The sequence below is a fragment of the Bos javanicus genome, chromosome 25, assembly GCF_032452875.1.
Source record: "Bos javanicus breed banteng chromosome 25, ARS-OSU_banteng_1.0, whole genome shotgun sequence".
Classification (NCBI taxonomy): Eukaryota; Metazoa; Chordata; class Mammalia; order Artiodactyla; family Bovidae; genus Bos; species Bos javanicus.
The window spans coordinates 559,533-577,840 of record NC_083892.1 but is presented as its reverse complement, the minus strand read 5'-3'; the positions used below and the strand labels follow the sequence as shown (position 1 = coordinate 577,840).

Sequence of the window (18,308 nt, the reverse complement as noted above, 5' to 3'; positions counted from 1 at the left end):
CATGCCCGGCCTGGGGCCTGTACACAAGCGCACTTCCCCCGCTCACTCCCCACAGCCCACCGAGTCAGGGCCTCTCCAAAAGGCAGTTTCTCAACTTTATTAGCCTGGAGCTCCTCCCTGCCAGCCCCACGGGCTGGTCCCCGGGCACAGTGAGCAGGACTGAGGTCAGACAGTTTCAACCCCTGGCCCCCAGCAGCCTGGAACAGCTGGGCCAAAGGGTCAGCAGGGGCAAAAGTCCAAATGCTGGCACTTCGGGTGTGGCTGGCGCCTGGCCAGGCCCAGGGTGAAGCACAGCCTGCCGCAGCTGGTGGACAGGGCGCCGTGGTCCTCTCCTGGCAGAGGGTCCAGCGTGGGGCAGGGCCAGGCCCTGCACAAGACAGCCTTCCTTCCAAAGCTGTGACTAGGAACAGTTGGTGATCCTGGCCAGGAACTGCTGTGCCCACCACTCGTCCAGGTCAATGGGCACGAAGTCTGTGGAGAAACAGAAGGCTGGGCAGTGACACACCTTCCCAGCGGACCAGCGTGAGCTGGCCACAAGCCCCTCACCCAGATCCCAGCTGTAGCAGACGCTGGGAAGAGTGGATCAGGCTCCATTCCTCACCCCACCCCCTTGGGGCTAGAACCTGGCTGAGCCAGGTCAGGGGTGGAGGGCAGGGGGCGCTCCTTGAGGGTGGGGGAGGGCTCACTCTGCAGCCTGGGGTTGGGGGTCCTCTCCACGTACTGCACAGGCCTTGGCCCGCTCTCACCGGCCGGGCCACCACCCAGCTGCTGCTCCACTTGCTGCCAGGCTGTGGGGAGAGGACAGTTAGACTGAGCCAGGCCCCTGGCACCCTCCCACCCTAGTGGCTAGCCTGGATCCCTGCCCGGAGCTGGGAACGGGAACGGGCAGCCTGCTGGACGGTCACAGGACAGACAGGCCCAGAGCCCAGGTACGTCCCAGCCCTCCAGGGACTTCAAGTTCAGGTTACAGTGGGAAGGGGACCAGTGGGCTGGGCCACTCCCTCAGACCTCAGCGCTACCTTCTGACACAAATCGGACGTTCTCCTCGTGGGCCAGTGTGTAGGGCTCCTGGGTTCCCTCGAGGGATGGGGACGTGGCAGGCGGCCGGCGGCCATTCACCCGATTGAACACGAGCCTCGGCCCTGGACTGTGGGAAGGCAAGGAGACACTCAGCCACATTCCCAGGCCAGGTGCTACCTGGCAGAGCTCCCGGAGCAGTCGCAGGCCACCCCGCCCCACAGGCCAGGCCCACTCCAGGCACTTCCCTGAACCACAGGGCAGCTGTGGGCTGCAGCCGGTGGCCGAGGCCTTTCTCCTGCAGGCCTGCATCCCCAACAGCTCAGCTCACACCTACAGCCCCTGGCCCTGAGGCAGGTCTAAGTCTGCAGAGGGGCTCTGTGTCCCCAGATCTCCACAGAGCCCCATGCTCAAGGCACACAGACGGCCCCCGTGTGTCTCTCAGGAACCTCCACTGCCACCTGCCTCCCCCTCCCCACTGACGGGCCAGGCCTCCAGCAGCCCAGGTTCTGACCAGAGTAAACAGGTTTTTCGGCCCAACCCCGCCCCCAGGCACAGTTCTTGGTCACTCTCTCCCCCACAGAAGCCTCTTCATCTCAAGATGCCCCCAGGATGGAAGGAAGGACCCTAATGAGAGCAGGTGGACTTTGCCCTTCGCAGCTGCCCGGGCTCCAGAGACAGCTCCTGGTCTGGCGAGACAGTGCCAAGTGCTGAGTGGGCCATCCTGGGTGGGGAGGCTGACCGTGGCCCTGGTCCACCCCTGCAGCTTCCCGGCAGGGGCCATGCTCTTGCCCACAAGGCAGGAATGCTGAGTGAGGAGATGGCCCTGGGTGCTGGAGCCTGGCCTGGTGGGCATTCAATGTCCAGATGGCCACTGGGCCCACCCCAGCCAGCCGGGCCCAGGGCATGGATGGGCTGCCCTGGCTGGAGTCAGCTGGCCCAGCCCTGCACACATGAAGCCCGGGATAGGGCCGCGGAGGGAGCGGGGCCCACACCTACAGCAGGAGGTGGGAGCCGGGAGTCCTGGGCTGCACGTGCCACTCCGCCAGGCACTCGCGGTCCCGCCGGCCTGCTCGCCATCCTGGGCTCAGGTGCCCCACCGCCGCGCGGGGTTCCTCCTCAGTTGAGAGGGGCACTAAAATAAAGAGGAGCATCCTGAGGGGCACCAGTCCCGCCAGCTCCAGGCTGGCAGGTCAGGTGGCCACAGAAAACGTGGAGGGGCAGGGCTGCTCCCAGGCTTGAGCGATACCAACCAGAGGGCGTGGATGTCTGTCCTCAAGTGGGACAGCCCCTCGCTTGCCTGCTAACCTTACCCCTGCAAGGCCACAAACTCTAGGAAAACTCGGAGACTGAGCATCCAAGAAGGAAAAAAAGAATTACAGTCAAGGGCTACGAACTGCCAAGTACTTAGAGGGTGCTTTCCCTGGTGGCTCAGTGGTAAAGAATCCGTCTGTAACGCAGGAGACCCAGGTTCAATCCCTGGGTCAGGAAGATCCCCTGGAGAAGTAAATGGCAACCCACTCCAGTATTCTTGCCTGGAGAGGCCAGTCCATGGGGTTCCAAGAATCAGACAGGACTTAGTGACTCAACCACCAGAGGGCCCCCTGGCTGGGGCTGAGAAGGGGCTCAGGCTGGCACCTGCCCGCCCCCTGCTGGCAGTTACGTAAGGCGGCTCTGTGGGCCCTCTGGAGGAAAGGGCACTGCTCCCCTGTGCGCCTATGGTCGAGTCCGGTGCCACCCCCATCTCCACCCTCGTGCCAGAGCCCAGGGACACGGTCCACTGGCAGGCCCTGCCCACGGCAGCAGCAGCTCTGGACTCCCTGCTCAGGGCCTGCCAACTAGGGCCTCCTCTTCATCCCCTTCACTATCCTCCAACATAGACCACCCACCCATTTTCAGCCAAGGCTCAAGAAAGAAGTGACCTGTCCAGGGTCACACATGGTGAGCGGATGGCAGCATCAGAACTGTACGCGTGTCTGAGCCCGAAGCCCACAAGGCAGTGCAGCTCCCAAGCCTCCTCCCCTGCACCATCAGCAGGTCACAGGGTCCCCTTTCCTCTTTTCCCCCGACAGCAGGTCTTACTCTCTGGCGCAGAGGGAGAGAGCTCATCAGAGGCCCAGACTCACACAGCCTGTTCACCACCATGCGCAGCGCCCAGACCCAAGCCCAGTCAGGGGCAGACGCTTGGGGCACCCGTGGTGTGCCAGGCACAGAGCGCCCCAGTGGCTCAGACTCCTTCTTCCCTGGCAAGCCTGGCTGAGGGAGGGTGGACAGGAAGTCTGGGTGGAGTGATTTTGGTGGGCCCCCCCCCACCAAGAAGTTTCAGGAGCAAGGCTAGGGGTCCCCATGTGGGAGACCTGAAGGTGCTCTGGCCTCCCAGTGGGGGCTCGCCCCTGAGGCTGGGAGGGGAGCGGCTCAGGGAAGGGGTGACTTCAGAGGTTAGGGGGGACAGCACGACCAGCACAGTCTGCCTTCCTGCTGACCCCCTGCCAGACGGGGCTGCAGAGGCAGGGCGAGCACCAGCACCCCCGACCGGGACCTGGCAGGCTGCGGCCCCTTGTCTCTTCCATCTCTCCCAGCATCTGGACCCTGCACACACCGCATGCTTCCTCCCCCACTCCCCGGCAAAGGTGCACGGAGAAAGCACAAGCTTCTCCAGGTAAGAGAGTGGGAGCTTCCTGCCTGGGTGTCAGGGCGGGGGGCGCAGGGCGGCTGAGGACCAGGGCTGACGTCACAAGTCAGGGTCACAGCGCAGTGGGCCCTGGGACGCGCCCCCACGGCCGCACGCACCCCTCTCCCTGGAGGCGCTTGTGGTCCTCACAGGACCAGTCTCAGAGTGTCAACATGCTCCCAGCAGGAGGCTGCCCGAAAGGGCCTCAGCCTAGAAGGGTCTCACAGGCTACCCCCACCTGTGGCATCTCAGGCCGGCACTGAGGGGGAGGGCAGGTTGAGGGCGCGCAGCAACACAGCCCCCAGCTCTTACCAATCCGGAGGCCGTCTGTCCTCAACTAGAGAAGAAATCCCAAGCCCTGTCAGTGTCCCCCCACCCACCCACAGCCTGCAGGAGCCTCAGGCCTGTGTGGCCTGGACCAAGCCCTGGGCCCTGAGCCTGCAGAGAATAAGTAAGAAGTAAGACCAGAGAACAGACTCGAGCCAAAAAGTTACAGTTTCAGTCCCAGAGATGGAGGCGCTGACCTCCTGGGCACAGTGACTTGGAGACCACAGTGGTTGAACTGAGGCTCCCAGCAAAACTGCTGGTCAGGAAAAGCAGAAAAGCACCGGTGGGGGCTAGGGGAGAAGGCGGAGGAGAGCAGCGGCCTGGCAGGGCCCGAGGGAACCACGTGCACCTCTCCCCCGCTGCTCGGCCAGCACGGGGCTGGCAGCCTCCGGCGGCGGCCGCTCCCGCCCTCCAGGGCGATTCCGCGGTAGCTCCTCTCAAAGCGTGGCCTCCGCCGCCCAAGGTCGGCCCGGGCACCTGACTCAGCCGCCTGGAGCCCCTAAGATCCAGGAGCGGGTCGGCTTCCTCCCGACTCTGGGTGCGTGGGGCCCCAGGGCTCGGAGGAGTGTCACGCACCCCCGGCCCGGTTCCCTCCGACCCAGCCAGGTGCCAGGTGAGGCGGAAGCGCGGAGTTGCGGTCGCGAGCCTCAGGCGGGCCGGGTCGGCGGGCTCCGCCCCCTCCGCGCCCGCCGGGAGCATGTGGCCCGGGCTCCGCTAACCTTTCCCCAAGGTCACCCTCGCGGCCCCGCGAAGGCCGGCGGGGGAGGGGAGAGGAGGGCCGTGCGTCTCACCTCGACAGAGGCCAGGGGCCCGGCGGCTGTGCCCGCGGGTGCTGCGGGGTCGGCGCGGAATGCCGGCATTTCAGGAGCTCGCCGAGCCTGCTCTCCACCTGCTGCTGCGTGGGACCTGTGGGCACCGGGAGCGCGCGTCAGCCGCCGGCGCCGCGCCGGGGGCGGGCAGCGTATGCGGACCCCCGCCCGTCCCCTCCCTGCCTTGCCCGCCCCCGCCGCGCACCTGTGCGCCGTTGCGCGACCAGCTTGCTGGGTCCCTTGGTGATGGTGTACATGGTGCGGAGGGGCCGCAGCGCGCCCGCGCCCTCCGCGCCCTCCCCGCCCGCCGGCCCGCGGCCAGACCTCGCGCCCTCCGCCCGGCTGGCACTCTGCTGGCGGCGAGGGCGCGGCCCCTTTAACAGGCGGCCGGCGCCGCGGGGAGGGGGCGGGCCCGCCGCACACCCCCGGACCTTAAAGGGCCCGCGCCGAGGCTCGTGGCAGGGGTGGTGCTTGAGCCTTGGGGAAACTGGCGGGACCCCCTGGCGAGGTCTGAAGGCGGAGTTTAAGCAAGTTTCTCAGGGCCCGGGCCGCCGTCCGCCACTGGAGGAGGCTCGGGGGGCCACGGGCACCCAGACGTGGCGAGGCTCTGGCTCAGGCCCTCGTGGGGTCGGCGGTGGTGTCCCAGGAGCCGAGGAATTGACAGGTGCTGGGAATGATCTGTGTGGACTCTGGAAGCAAGGGTGTCCCCACGCACCGCACGTCAGAGACCCTCGGCCAAGGTGCCTGGGCCAGTGCTGCGGTTCACTCACACGCGACTGAGGGGTGTCAAAGATGAGAACAGCGGGTCGGCCCCCGGGTTTGGGCAGAGACATGACACCCTGGGAATCTCCCTTTCATCCTACGGAACAGGAGCTGGGTACCGACCGACTGCCATGTGTGCACCTGCAGACCCCAGGGAGGGGGAGGGAGGCCCTTTACCAATCCAGGAGCACCCTGGGTGCTGCGGGGTGCAGAAGGCAGGTGAAGGAGCCCAGCTCGCCTGTCATCCCGCGCAAGAGAAAGAGCACTTACTCCTCCACCCGCCGCATGCACTGGGGTCAGGACGCAAGATCTACTGCAGTGATGTGCCTCAGGAGGAACCAGATATGCCTGCAGGGGAGGGTCTGGGGGCTGGGCCCTAGCCTGCCCACAGCTCCTTCCCGAGGGTGAGGTGGAGCTGCTCCCCCTCCCACAAGTCCTGTGACCTGAGAGGAGAGAGCATGCCCAGGGAGCCAGGGCATGAGCACACCCCCCACCCGCACCCCCGGCCACACTGGGCCCCCTTTCCACCCCTGGGGCCCATCCCCCCACCCCACCCCCACCCCCTAGCTGTGTCAAGGCCAGCATGATCCTGCGTCATCTGTGCTGACGGCCCTGGTCTCTTCAGTGGCCTCGAGCACAGTGCTAACTCAAGCTGGGGAGACTTTGAAGGGTGAGGGGCCTGGGAGTGGGGAGGGTCTCTTCCAGAAGGCACATGCTCTGCGCAGGAGGAGCCAGGCCCTGGGCTGACACAGAGCTGAGAGCTCCTCCTCTCATGGGCAACCCCTCAGGCCAACATGGAGAGGACCCTGTTGATGGGCAGGCAGGCTTGGCCTTGATGGTGGGCAAGGCTGCTAGACCCTAATATCCCAGCCCTGCCCCTGGCCCTTGTCTGACGTCAAAGGTTGGGTCCAGAGCCCTTGGAAAGACTCCAGAAGAAAGCCACAGAAGAGGAATGGTCCTGCCAGGTGAGAGGGGAGGGGGTGCAGGACAGGCTGGGGGTGGAGGGGGTGGTGAAGGAGCCCAGAGGGCCCCCAAAGACACTGAGCTGGGGCAGCAGGCAGCCAGGGGGAAGAAGGCCAGCTTGTAGGGAGCAGGCAGCAAAGCCATGACACCTGTGTGCAGGAGGGCAGGGCCTATCTCCCCACCCCCACTGCCACCCAGGGGCCTTCCCAGACTCCCTGCTGCCAGAACTTAGCCTGAGCACCTGAGCCACCCTGACTTGGGGACAGAGCCAGGAGGCATGCGGAGGGCAGCCCAAGCCAGGAGAGTCAGGGTCTAGTCAGTCTGCGACCGTGAGCTCAGGTCAGTTCTCCAGTTGGGGTAGGAAGCCTGGCCAGTCTGGCCTCGCCTTGACTACACTGTCCATGACAGTGAGCAACCTGCTAAGCCCCCAGAGACAGAGTCTTGCAGCCGGCAAACATTTCCTATTGTCAGAGAGGCTGGGAACCCAGCCCAGAGTCAGTCACGGGCAGCTGAACAGGAGGCAGGAGCCTCACCCAGCAGCCAGCCACAAGCCCAGAAACGCCTGGAGCCACACAGAGAACGTGGGCGTCGTAGCAAGGAGCGACCTTTACCTTATTGACTCCAGTTAACCCTAATGAAGACATTAGGGTTTTTCTCTTCTTTGCTGTTGTTCAGTCACTGAATTGTGTCTGATTCTTTGCAACCCCATGGACTGTAGCCCACCAGGCTCCTCTGTCCCTGGGGTTCTCCAGGCAAGAATACTGGAGTGGGATGCCATGCCCTCCTCCAGGGGTTCTTCCCAACCCAGAGATAAAACCCATATCTCCTGCATTGGCAGGTAGATTCTTTACCACTGAGCTGCTGGGGAAGCCCTTCTCTTCTGTGTGTTAGTCGCTCTGTCATGTCCAACTCTTTGTGGCCCCATGGACTATAGCCTGCCGGGCCCCTGTCCATGAAATTCTTCAGGCAAGAATATTGAGTGGGTTGCCAGTTCCTGCTCCAGACTTTCTCTTCTAAAAGGCTCTAAACGTGATACGGAAATTTCATATTAGAGGAGAAAGTTTAAGTTTTCAGCCATCCTCAGTCATTTTGCAGATCTGAAGTTCATGCCCTCACCAACCCAGACTGGAGGATGGGCTTCTGCCAACAAAGTGTGGTCAGTAGCCCCAGGAAAAGCTCTGGCAGGATGCTCCCATACCTGCCACCAAGTGTCCAGGGACTGCCCATCCCTTTTTGTTTGCTTGTTTGGCTACAGCTTGTAGGATCTTAGTTTCTTAATCGGAGATTGAGCCCGGGTCCTGGGAGTGAGAGCGCCGAGTCCTAACCACTGGACGGCCAGGGGGTTCCCAGGGCTTGCCCATCCCCACACCCAAGTACAATGAGCTGAACAGTGGCCCCTCAAAGAAACACCACCTGGAACCTCAGAAAATGACCTTGTTTAGAATAATGGTCTTTGCCGATATAATTAAAGCAAGGGATTTGAGATAAGGTCATCCCAGATTAGAAAGGGCCCTAAAATCCAGTGAAGCCTGTCCTTGGGAAAGGAGAGGGTCATATCCTCCCATTGTGTGAAAATGGTATAAATCCTAATTATGTTGAATTGGTTCATAGTGCTTTTCAGGTCTACTCTATCCTTCTACTTGTCTATTCAGCCTATTAAAATTTAAAATTCTATTAATTTCTAAGAGTTTGATATTGAAACTCCAACTAAAAATTTTACTTTATCTACTTAAGAAAATAATTGTCATATATAGTGGAACTTTATGTAACTTTATACTTTCTAAGTATCCTGTAAATGTGTTATCATACTTTCATAACTTAAAAAAGAAAAAAAATTTTAAATAAAGACAAAAAGGAGAGGGATATTAGGACACAGAGAGACCCAGAGGAGAGATGGCAGGGAGGTGGCCACAAGCCCGGGAGCGCCTGGAGACACAGAGAGAGAAGGAAGCTGTGCTGACTAAAGAGCTTCCGGTAGGGCCGTTGGGCAGCCGACATCTTTATTCTGGACTTCTGGCCTGCAGAACTGTGAGAAAGGAAACTGTTGTTTGGAGCCACCACACTTTGGAGTAATTTGTCACTGTAGCTCTGGAAAATCAATGTACTGAGGGAATCAGTAGTGGGCGAGCACCCTGGGTACACATTGCAGGGCTCCGGAGGGAGCTCAGCTGGTGGCAGGCACCTGGGACTGGACCCCAGGAAGGAAGCTGGACGCCGCTGTTGGCTCTGGACATCATGAGGCAGCAGGAGTAGCCGAGAGGGCCCTTCTGGCTCCAACAGTAACCCTCAGGACACAACCTCAGGCGGTAGCACTGAGCACAGGCCCAGGCGTGGGACGTTTCCAGGGGTCCCATGTTCAGCAGCTCCTGGGGGCTTCAGAGTCTGACTTACATCCGGGACTTTATGGACAGTGTTCGCACGTTCCACACACGCACACTCACACGGTCCCAGGTGCTCGCATGCATGCATTCACACACGCATGTGCACTCATACTGCAGCAAAGCCCACTGCTCTGCTCTGTCCACTGCCTCTGCCTCTGCCCCAGGCTCTGAGGGTGCCGAGTGTGGAGGGAGGGCAGGTGTCAGTCAGTCACACAGAATCCAGCCCAGAGGGATGAACGGCAGGCAGAGAGCAACTTGAGGTCAAGGGCTGTTAAATGGAAGACCTTGCTGGGCATGTGGGCAGCACATACAACATGAAGGCTTGCTCCCTCCTACAGACGCATCTCTGACTCTTTGGATCCCAACTGGGTATCCTGCAATCTAAGTGGATTCTAACTCCACCCACCCATTGTCCACACAGATCCACAGGCTCAGGGCTCAGTCCCACAACACAACAGGCAAGAATACTGGAGTGGGTTGCCATCCCCTTTCCAGGGGATCTTCCTGACCCAGGGATCAAATCAGTGTCTCCTGCAGCTCCTGCATTACAGGTGGATTTGTGACTGACCAGCTGTAAATCAGGGTCCTGTAACTTGCCAGAATGACTCACAGAACTCAGGGGAGCATTTTGCTTACCTTATTGGTTTGCCACAAAGGACACAACTTGGGAACAGATGCAGGAGATGCCCAGGGAAGGTGTGGGAAGTGGTGCAGAGCCCCACACTCTCCCCGGGAGCCACCCTCCCAGCCCTCCACGTTCACTAGCTGGAAGCTCCCTGACCCCCTCCATTTGGGGTTTGAGTGGAGGTCCATCACATTGGTAGGACTGGTTAATAATGGAGATTAGCTGCATCTCCAGCCCCCTATCCCAGGCAGGAGGTCAGAGGTCAGGAGTGGGGCTGGTTTCCCCTGGCAACCAGCCCCCCCTGCCCCTCCTCCTGACTTGTCACCTGTCTGGTGTGAACCCAGGTGAGACTGAAAGGGGCTTGTTATGCATAACAGATGCTCCTCTCACCCCTTCCTTCAGGAAATCCCAGGGTTTTAAGAGTTCTATTCAGAAATCAGGATGCAGACCAAATATACATTTCCTTCTTTTTTTTTTTAAGTTTCTTTGGCTGCTCTGTGTCTGGGTGTTTGTTGCCGCACAGAGGATCTTTGATATTCATTGCAGCATGCAGGCTCTTTAGATGTGGCATGTGAGATCTAGTTCATTGACCAGGGATGATGGCTCAGCGGTAAAGAATCTGCCTCCTGAGTGCAGGAGACAGGTTCAGTCCCTGGGTTAGGAAGATCCCCTGGAGGAGAGCATGGCAACCCACTCCAGTATTCTTGCCTGGAGAATCCCATGGACAGAGGAGCCTGGCCAGGCTACCGTCCATGGGGTCGCAAAGAGTTGACTCGGCGACTAACACTTTCTTTCCCATTGGGATTGAGGAGTCTCAGCCACTGGACTATCGAAGATGTCCCTCTATTGTTTATTGTATGAGAACAGCGCAGGGCAGCCCAGGGAAGCCAGGGAGCTTTGTGCCTCTTGAGTGGGCGAGGAGGCTGAGGGGCCTGGGTGGAGAGGCCCCAACTAGCCACTGATGATCACAGGTGGGGGCAGAGATTCACACTGAGGGACACCTCTTGTCCACCTGGAGACGCAGAAAATACCCAACAAACCAGGCGTGCGTGCGTTGCTCAGTTGTGTCCCTCCCCCACTGTCCGTGGAATTTTCCAGGCAAGAATCCTGGGTTGCCATTTCCTACTCCAGGAGATCTATCCTAACTCAGGAATTGACCCCATGTCTCTTGCATCTCTTGCATTGACAATGCTGATTCTTTACCACTGGCATCACCTGGGAAGCCCCAGCAAACCAGGACTTGAGGCAAAAGTGAGTCAGGTAACGAAAGCTTATGAAATGAGAAAGTCGGCTAAGAAAAAAGTGTGGTAACACTGAATGCTAAAGGGGTTGTCTGGAGGCCGGCCCACTGAAACTTTTCTAGGGGCCTTGTATTCACATTGGCCAGCTCTACACCACCTCTTGTCCCTAAGAGGCAAGGCTGTCCTCCCCATCTGATGGCATTCATACTGTAGTCTCTGGTCCCACTCTGCATGGCCCCGAGAGAGCACCCCCAGACTAAAGCCCGGTCAGCGCCATTCGCAGAGCTTTTTGTCAGAGCGACCCTGGGTGTGTGTGTGTGTGTGTGTTGGGGCCGGGAGGCGGGGGGTGGGGGGGCTGGAGGGGGGTGGCAGGGAGCGTCTCGCGCAAGAAAAATCGCCCAGCAAAGGAGATAAGCTAGACCTGAGTGTTGAGCGCCGCCTCACGCCTGCTAAGAGGGCCCTTTCCGAGACACGGGCCCCGAGACAACCAGGGAAGAGCGGTAGAACACACAAACCGGCCCCCGACGAGACTCAGAGGTCACCGACCCCTTAACACCCGTGAACCCTGGGTTTGCACTGCTTATCGCAGGGCCACAGAGACGCCCTGAGCAGTACAGGCTCGACTCCGCAGGCAGCCGGCCCCTCCGGGGGCCGCGCCCCGTCCACCGCAGGGAGCTCCGCCCCGCTTCCCCGCCCACCACAGGGAGCTCCGCCCCGCGGCCCCGCTCAGACGAGAGCCTAGTCAAACCACGAAGGCCCTCCCATGGCCCAGTACCCACAATTTCCGGAATGCCGCGGTTGCTATGGTTTCCCCGGCGTCAGTTCGAATCCAGTCGGCCAGAAACCGCATCCCTCATCGCCGCTCCTTCCCCTGGAGTGCTGGGTGCCCGAGAGACTCGGCGGGACCACCGCCTTCCCGCTCCCCGCCCCTCAAGTCCATTGCTTCCAGCCCTGCAGCTCGCACCGCAGCGACGCCTGCGCTCTGACGGCTCCGCCCGGGGCTGGGCGGCGGGGCTTGCGTCACAATCTCCTAAGTCTCGCGGACACACTTACTGCCAACCGCGCCGCTGGTGTAGTGGTATCATGCAAGATTCCCATTCTTGCGACCCGGGTTCGATTCCCGGGCGGCGCAGGTTAGAATATATATTTTTTTCCCTTTCAGCCCCCAAAACTCTCGAGGGATTTAATTAAAAAAAAAAAAAAAGCCAGACAAGGTGAAGGAATCCACTCCAGTGCGACAAGAATGACACAATTTCGGAGTAACAAGCACTATGAAAAAGTGCTAGGACAGCCACGGGCACCGGGGTGCTGAGCCAATGGACGCCTGTAAACTAACGACCCAAGCTTGCCTCCCGGTTCCTGTCCAGAGGTGGCGGCTCGCAGCGCGCCTCCCGGGACTGCGGTGCCTTTACGGCGCGGCGCGTGTCCTAATGGGAATTGTAGTCCGTGGAAGGGAAAGGCCAATTGCAACACGGCCAGGCCACAGCCCCCGCCCTCTCGCAGTGACTACCACTCCCGACGGGCCCCGCGGTTCCAGACTACCACTCCCGAAGGGCCCCGCGGTGCTTGACTTCCGCCTCCGACGCTTCCGACTGTGCCAAACTCGCGAAGGCGCTCTCCGCGGGGGACTGGGAAAATGCTGGTTGCGGAGGCCGCCGAGCGGAACAAGGAGCCCATCTTGCAGGTGTTGCGGCAGTACTTGGACTCGGCCCAGCGCGGCGTCCGCGTGCTGGAAGTGGCCTCGGGCTCGGGCCAGCACATAGCCCACTTCGCGCGAGCCTTTCCCCATGCGGAGTGGCAGCCGTCCGACGTGGACCAGCGCTGCCTGGACAGGTGCGGCGGGAAGGTGGGACCCTGCGGGTGAAAGTGGGCCCCGTCCCGTTGCCCTGGACCCCTCCGCTATTGTGGTTCCTCTAAGCTTCCTCCAAGCAGGATTGCAGGGGCTCAGAAAAGGCTGCACAGGCCACCCCCACCACGGGCTGTCCTCCCGCAGCATCTTGGCCACCACTCAGGCCCACGGGCTGCCCAACGTGAAGGCCCCGATGTATCTGGACGTGACCTGGGATTGGAAGCAGTGGGGCGGGATCTTGCCGCAGTCGCTGGACCTGCTGCTCTGCATCAACATGAACCACATCACCCCCCTGAGTTGCACCGAGGTCTGTGGGAGCGTGGGCGAGCCACCCAGGGGCCACCCACCAGCGCCATGTGGCACTCTTTTTCCTGCACTGGGAGGGAGCAGAATGCCCGATCTGCCCTGTATCAGTGATGGGGACTCAGGCCAGGGAGGTCCCGGGAAAGCTCCTCACTGCTGTCCTGCCTCCCCGCTCCGCAGGGCCTGTTCAGAGCAGCAGGACACCTGCTCATACCCAAGGCTGTGCTCATCACCTATGGGGTGAGTGCTCCTGCCTGAGATGGGCCTCCCCAGGCAGGCGGCCTTGGCTGTCCTGGCTTTTCTGGACTGCCTTCTCGTCTTGGTATTTTCAGTTGCCTTTCCCTCCAGCTTCCTATCAGCACTGAAGCACACCCAAGCCCTCTGCTCTCCAGCACTCCCCCGTCACTTGCCCTTGCTCAGCACTGTCCTCTGCTGTCCCCTGTCTGGGGATCATCGAGGGGTGGGTCCTTTCCATTCTGTGGGTGCCATCCTGCAAGTGTGCACAGTGCTTGGCTGCGGACGGCTGAGCCTGTGGACAGTGGGCAGAATCGTGTCTCCCGTCTCCACAGGCCTATGCCATCAATGGGAAGATTTCTCCCCAAAGTAACGTGGATTTTGACCTGACTCTCAGATGCAGGTCAGAGCTCGGAGAGTAGGGGGCTTGGCTGGGGGGCAGGTGGGTCGAGTGACCCCCAGGCCACGACCTTGCCACTTCCCCTCATGCAGGAACCCCGAATGGGGGCTGCGGGACACCTCCCTTCTCAAGGACCTGGGCCAGGCCAGTGGCCTGCTCCTGGAGAGGATGGTAGGTAGAGAGGGCTGTGGTCATGGGCAGCCTCCCTGGGGACCAAGAGCAGCTTCTCCAGCCCAAGTATCTCCCCCAGGTGGACATGCCAGCCAACAACAAGTGCCTGATTTTCCGGAAACAGTAACTCCCTCTTCTGCGATGCCTGTGTCCCTGGACAAAGCCCCTGCCACCCTGGGCCAGACTGCAGGGCGTGGCCCTGCCCAGACTGGGGATTTGTGACCAGTGGCCACAGGGCTGCTGAGAACCTGAGAATAAAGTGTTTCCTGCTGCCCCACTGCTGGTATCTCCCATGTCATCTCCTGGGAGCACCCCTGCAGGGTGCCTGTGGGCTGTCTCTGTCTCTGAGGTTTCCATACTGGGCACAGGAGGGGTCTGGCCTGTGGGTCAGGACTCGCAGGCATCTTGGACTCTGCTGCTCCCCTCGGGCAGTGAGGGGATGGAGGGATAAAGGCCCCTGGAATGCTGAGGCAGGACCGAGCTGACTGCCTGGTCCTCTTGCCAGGGGGAGGTGGCATCCACCTCCCAGGCTGGTCCTCCCTCCTCATCTCAGAGCAGAGCCACGTGCGCATGCGAGGGCCAGGCCCCCAGCACCCACAGGCTGTGAGGTCCAGGACTTTTATTCAGGCAGAGGGTGGGAATGTGGGGAGGGCGGGGCCTAGCGGGAAGCTGGGGCTGTGGGTTGGTGGGCAGGCTAGTCCTGGAAGCGGTTGAGCAGCTCGCAGGCCTTCCTCTCTAGCAGCTCAGAGATCTTCTTGACGCGCTTCTCGCTGGCGGCGCGCACATAGCTACCCGCATCCAGCATGGCTACGCCGTCGCGCACCTCGCCCATGATGACCAGCGGGCCGTCGCCGGCCGTCACGTTTGGGCAGGGGCAGGCTCGGTCCACACCGATCAGCGTCACCTCCAGGTACTTGGTGCCCAGGAGCCTGAGGCCCATCTTGTCATCCTTGAGCACTTCGTCCAGCGCCACGCGCGCAATGCCGCCGCCCCCCGCCTCGGGCTCCTCCAGCACCTCGGTGAGCCGCCCCACGATGGCGAAGTCGCTGCGGCACAGGCTGAGCGCCAGCTTGCTGCGGAGCCGGCAGGCCCGGCAGGGCGGCGTGCGCGGCACCGGGCAGGCGTGCTCGCAGCTCTCGCGGCTCTCGAAGTTGTTGCCGTTGCCCTCGCAGCCACTGTACTCAAAGGGGTGGCAGTGCTGCAGCAGCGGGCTGTAGGCCCAGCGTGGCTCCCAGCCCTGGCAGGGGCCCTGTACGGCCGGCAGCGCACAGGCGTCCCCAGGGTCACGGGCGCACGCCTGCTGGCACGCCTCATAGGTCTCGAAGCCCTGGGCGCCCCCAGCACAGCTGCCCACGGGGAAGGTCATGCAGCCGCGCCGCTGCGGGTCAAAGTGCCAGAGGACCCGGCCAGACGGGGGGCCAACACAGGCCTGCGTGCTGGGCAGGCACTGGGCCGGGGCGTTGGCCGCCTCGTGGGCCCCAGCCCCGGCTGGATCCCGCTGGACCACGGACAGCGGGAAGTCAGCCCGCAGCAGCCCGGCGGCGTTGCGCGCCGTGCACGTGTAGAGGCCGGCATCCTCTGGCCGGGCGTTGTAAAGCACCAGCTGCCCGATGCTGGTGACCACCACGTTGCCGTACATCTGGTCTGGCCGCATGATCAGGTTCTCCCGCTGGTCACTCTGCTTCTCCCAGGTCACGGCGGGGGGCGGGCGGCCGCTGACGTCGCAGTGGAGGCTGGCCGTGCCCCCCACATATACTGCCTGAGGGGAGGGGCTGCTGTAGAGGGCGGGCGGCACTGGGGCATCCCCGGGCGTGGGGCGGGCGGTAGTCTCGGGGGGCCTGGGGCTGCTGGGTGGCCAGCTGAGGACGTGCTTGCAGGGCACGACGCGCAGGCGCAGGCCACGCAGGCAGGCCTCAGCATCCATGTAGCAGCGGTTGTAGTAGGTGAGGCCATCCGAGGCGCAGGTGAAGCTGGGCTCCTTCTCACAGCGGTCCCGGCAGCGGCACACTGGCTGCCCATCCCAGATGTCGCAGTCAGAGCCCTGCTGTGCGCACACGAAGCCCTCACACGAGGCCGCCAGCCTGGATGCAGCCGGGCCGCCGTCAGGGAAGCGGGCGGCCACACAGCTTTGCAGCCCACACACGTTGGTACAGCACTTCTCAGTGGCCGCGCAGTCCTGGGGAGTGGGGGGCACGGCTCAGCAGGCACCTGAACGCTCCTTCCCGCCCAGCCCCAGCATGCCCAGCTTGGGCGGGGAAGGCCTGCTGCCCCTCCTTGCGTCAGTGTCCCCTCTGGAGCCGAGCAGGTTGGCTTTCCATCTGGGGGTGAGCCACAACTGCCAGCAGCCCCTCACAGGTCACCTTGCTGAACCTCACTACGCCCCCAGACAATTGGCCCCCAAAGCAGGTGGTGGTACTCCTATGGTACAGACGAGGACACGAAGGCCTGGGGAGGACGTACAGCGTCCTGAAGGCCGCAGCACTGCAGCAGGGTCGGGCCGTAAGGACACAGCACATTCAAACAGGGCCCTGGCCTCTGCCTCGTTGGGCCCGAGAACGGCTAGTTTCAGGGTGGGGGTGGGCAGGTCTGGGGACAGAAATGAAAGTCGCTCTGTCGTGTACGACTCTTTGCGGTCCCATGGACTATACCACCCGTGAATTTCTCCAGGCCTCAATGCTGCCGTGGGTAGCCATTCCCTTCTCCAGGAGATCTTCCCAACCCAGGGAATCAAACCCAGGTCTCCCACATTGCAGGCAGACTCTTTACCAGCTGAGCCACCAGGGAAGCCCATTCAATCTTCAGACACATGGAGGCAGCATCTGGGGGTGTCTATCCCCAGGGCCCCTCAACATGGAGCACAGTGCGAAGAGTGGGGAGCCCCAAGAGAAAATGACCTCCAGGATCAAGGGTGGCTGGGTCCTCTCTGCAGTGCAGGCAAGGCCTGGGGGAGGGGTGAGATCTGGGCTCCTCCAGCGCCGACCAACCAGACCAAGACACCCTGGCCCCTCCAGGAGCTGGTCTCCCCCGCAGCCGGGCTGGGGGGGACTGCCTGTGCTCACCTGATCCCCGACGCACTCTCGCTCACAGGTGCTCTGCGCGTCCACCCACAGGTTGGGGCTGAGCTGGTTGGGGCACACCCCCGGGTGGCCCCCAGGGCCAGGCGGCAGGCTGGCCCCCGCAGTCAGCCCAGCCAGGAGCAACAGCAGCAGGAGTGGCCTCAGGGCCGGCATGAGGACCGCGGGACCACAAGGTGGGGGGTGTGGCCACTAGCCCCTCCTCAGACCCCGCGCGCCCCGAGCCCTGCAGGCATCCACCCTCCCAGACCTGTGATTGGTGCCCCTGCTTTCTGCCCCGGGCTCCCCTGTACCCCAAGGTTGGAGCCCACAGCGGACGCTGGCCTCAGACCGGGTAGAGCGGAGTCTGTGCATGTGGCACCGGCCCCTCCCCCGCCTGGCCCCTCTGGTCAGCTCAGGGCAGGGGGCGGGGAGACGAGGAAGGCTGGGGAGGGGCCAGCGCCCAGGAGCACAGAGACACTGGCCACGAGGGTCACCAAGGGGCGGAGAAGGGCGGCTCTGGACAGAGAGGGGAGGGGGCACTGCTGTAACCAGAGCCCCTCCTCCCTCCAGGCCCTGGGTTCAGGGATGGAAGGGCCCCGGGATCAAAGCTGCCCTGCAGGAGGGGGCAGGGCTGGCCAGCCCCTTCCCCAGAGCAGACCGCCCCCTGGGAGTCACTGTGTCCGTGCAGAGCTGCAGGGGCTCTGCATCCAGCCCAGTCACCGTGGGGTTCTGCTCCCTTCCCGGGGAGCCTCTTCCCCTGCTCCTTCCCACAGGCACAACCCGAGAGCAGGTCTTGGCGTCAAATCTAAATGCTTTCTGCTGGAGAGAGGCATTCGCAGCACAAAGATACCTGGTGGGCGGTGCCGCCTGGGCTTGCTCTGGTGACCAGTGGTTGGTGGAGGGGGGGAAGCTGATGCAGGGCAGAACTCTGCATTTAGGGCCCCCACCCCCCACCCAGGCGCCCGACCCCTGGTCCAGGGCTTTCCTCAACTGGCTAACGGTGGGTGCCTGCAAAGGGTGGATCCTAGAGCTGTGGTCACATGAGACGTGGACACTAGACAGGCTGAGTGTTTGCTTGGACTGATTTGAATCTTAGTGGCCGTGTGTGGCCCTATGTGGGGCTATGTGATCCTGAGAGAGACCAAGGGCATCTAGGAGCACCCTGAGAAGAGTCCTAGGAGAGCTTAACAACAGCCAGGACCCAAAGGCATTGGCCTGTCTCCTGCAGGCCCCACAACAGGGAGCCCCGCTCCTCATGGGCAGGGGCAGATCAGGGCCCAGGGGCCAGACTGCCCACTCTGAGACCAATGGGAAAACATCCTGCCACCCCATGTCTGACCTGTTGACTTGAGAGGCAGGGTCCTAAGAGCCTGGTCTGGTGCAAACACCACCAGGAGACACCCCAGGTGCGGAAGACTGAGCAGGACAAAGCAGCCGTCTGCAGTGCCATCTGCCAGCCAGCCCAGCCCATGAGAGCCAGACCTTCATTCTCTCCCAAC

The 18,308-nt window shown here is 62.2% G+C and overlaps 3 protein-coding genes and 1 non-coding gene across 9 annotated transcripts; 2 read left to right on the top strand and 2 right to left on the bottom strand.

Moving 5' to 3' along the window:
• Positions 1 to 81: 81 nt before the first annotated feature.
• MCRIP2 (MAPK regulated corepressor interacting protein 2) lies at positions 82 to 11,770 on the bottom strand. Of its 3 annotated transcripts, XM_061400646.1 has the most exons (6): positions 5,030 to 6,063; positions 4,807 to 4,921; positions 2,017 to 2,172; positions 1,020 to 1,147; positions 687 to 788; positions 82 to 471 (listed from the first exon to the last, which is right to left on the bottom strand). In XM_061400646.1, the coding sequence occupies exons 1-6, from the start codon at positions 5,079 to 5,081 to the stop codon at positions 401 to 403; spliced, it is 624 nt and encodes a 207-aa protein (XP_061256630.1). In that variant the 5' UTR covers positions 5,082 to 6,063; the 3' UTR covers positions 82 to 400. The 3 variants fall into 3 exon arrangements, with proteins under 3 accessions (XP_061256630.1, XP_061256631.1, XP_061256632.1); XM_061400647.1 differs by lacking the exons at positions 4,807 to 4,921; positions 5,030 to 6,063 and adding an exon at positions 11,576 to 11,770; XM_061400648.1 differs by lacking the exon at positions 2,017 to 2,172 and having other exon boundaries at positions 5,030 to 6,053.
• An 87-nt stretch (positions 11,771 to 11,857) lies between these two features.
• TRNAG-CCC (transfer RNA glycine (anticodon CCC)) lies at positions 11,858 to 11,928 on the top strand. Its single transcript has one exon. It is a non-coding gene; the product is annotated as a tRNA-Gly (tRNA).
• Positions 11,870 to 14,030, top strand: METTL26 (methyltransferase like 26). Of its 4 annotated transcripts, none has more exons than XM_061400642.1 (6): positions 11,874 to 12,629; positions 12,715 to 12,952; positions 13,129 to 13,188; positions 13,518 to 13,585; positions 13,675 to 13,753; positions 13,833 to 14,030. In XM_061400642.1, the coding sequence occupies exons 1-6, from the start codon at positions 12,433 to 12,435 to the stop codon at positions 13,878 to 13,880; spliced, it is 690 nt and encodes a 229-aa protein (XP_061256626.1). In that variant the 5' UTR covers positions 11,874 to 12,432; the 3' UTR covers positions 13,881 to 14,030. The 4 variants fall into 4 exon arrangements, with proteins under 4 accessions (XP_061256629.1, XP_061256626.1, XP_061256627.1 ...); XM_061400643.1 differs by having other exon boundaries at positions 11,885 to 12,629; positions 12,790 to 12,952; XM_061400644.1 differs by having other exon boundaries at positions 12,492 to 12,629; positions 12,729 to 12,952.
• Positions 14,031 to 14,357: 327 nt separating this feature from the next.
• On the bottom strand, positions 14,358 to 18,216 carry WFIKKN1 (WAP, follistatin/kazal, immunoglobulin, kunitz and netrin domain containing 1). The gene is made up of 2 exons (XM_061400624.1): positions 16,813 to 18,216; positions 14,358 to 15,929 (listed from the first exon to the last, which is right to left on the bottom strand). The coding sequence occupies exons 1-2, from the start codon at positions 16,981 to 16,983 to the stop codon at positions 14,448 to 14,450; spliced, it is 1,653 nt and encodes a 550-aa protein (XP_061256608.1). The 5' UTR covers positions 16,984 to 18,216; the 3' UTR covers positions 14,358 to 14,447.
• Positions 18,217 to 18,308: the final 92 nt, after the last annotated feature.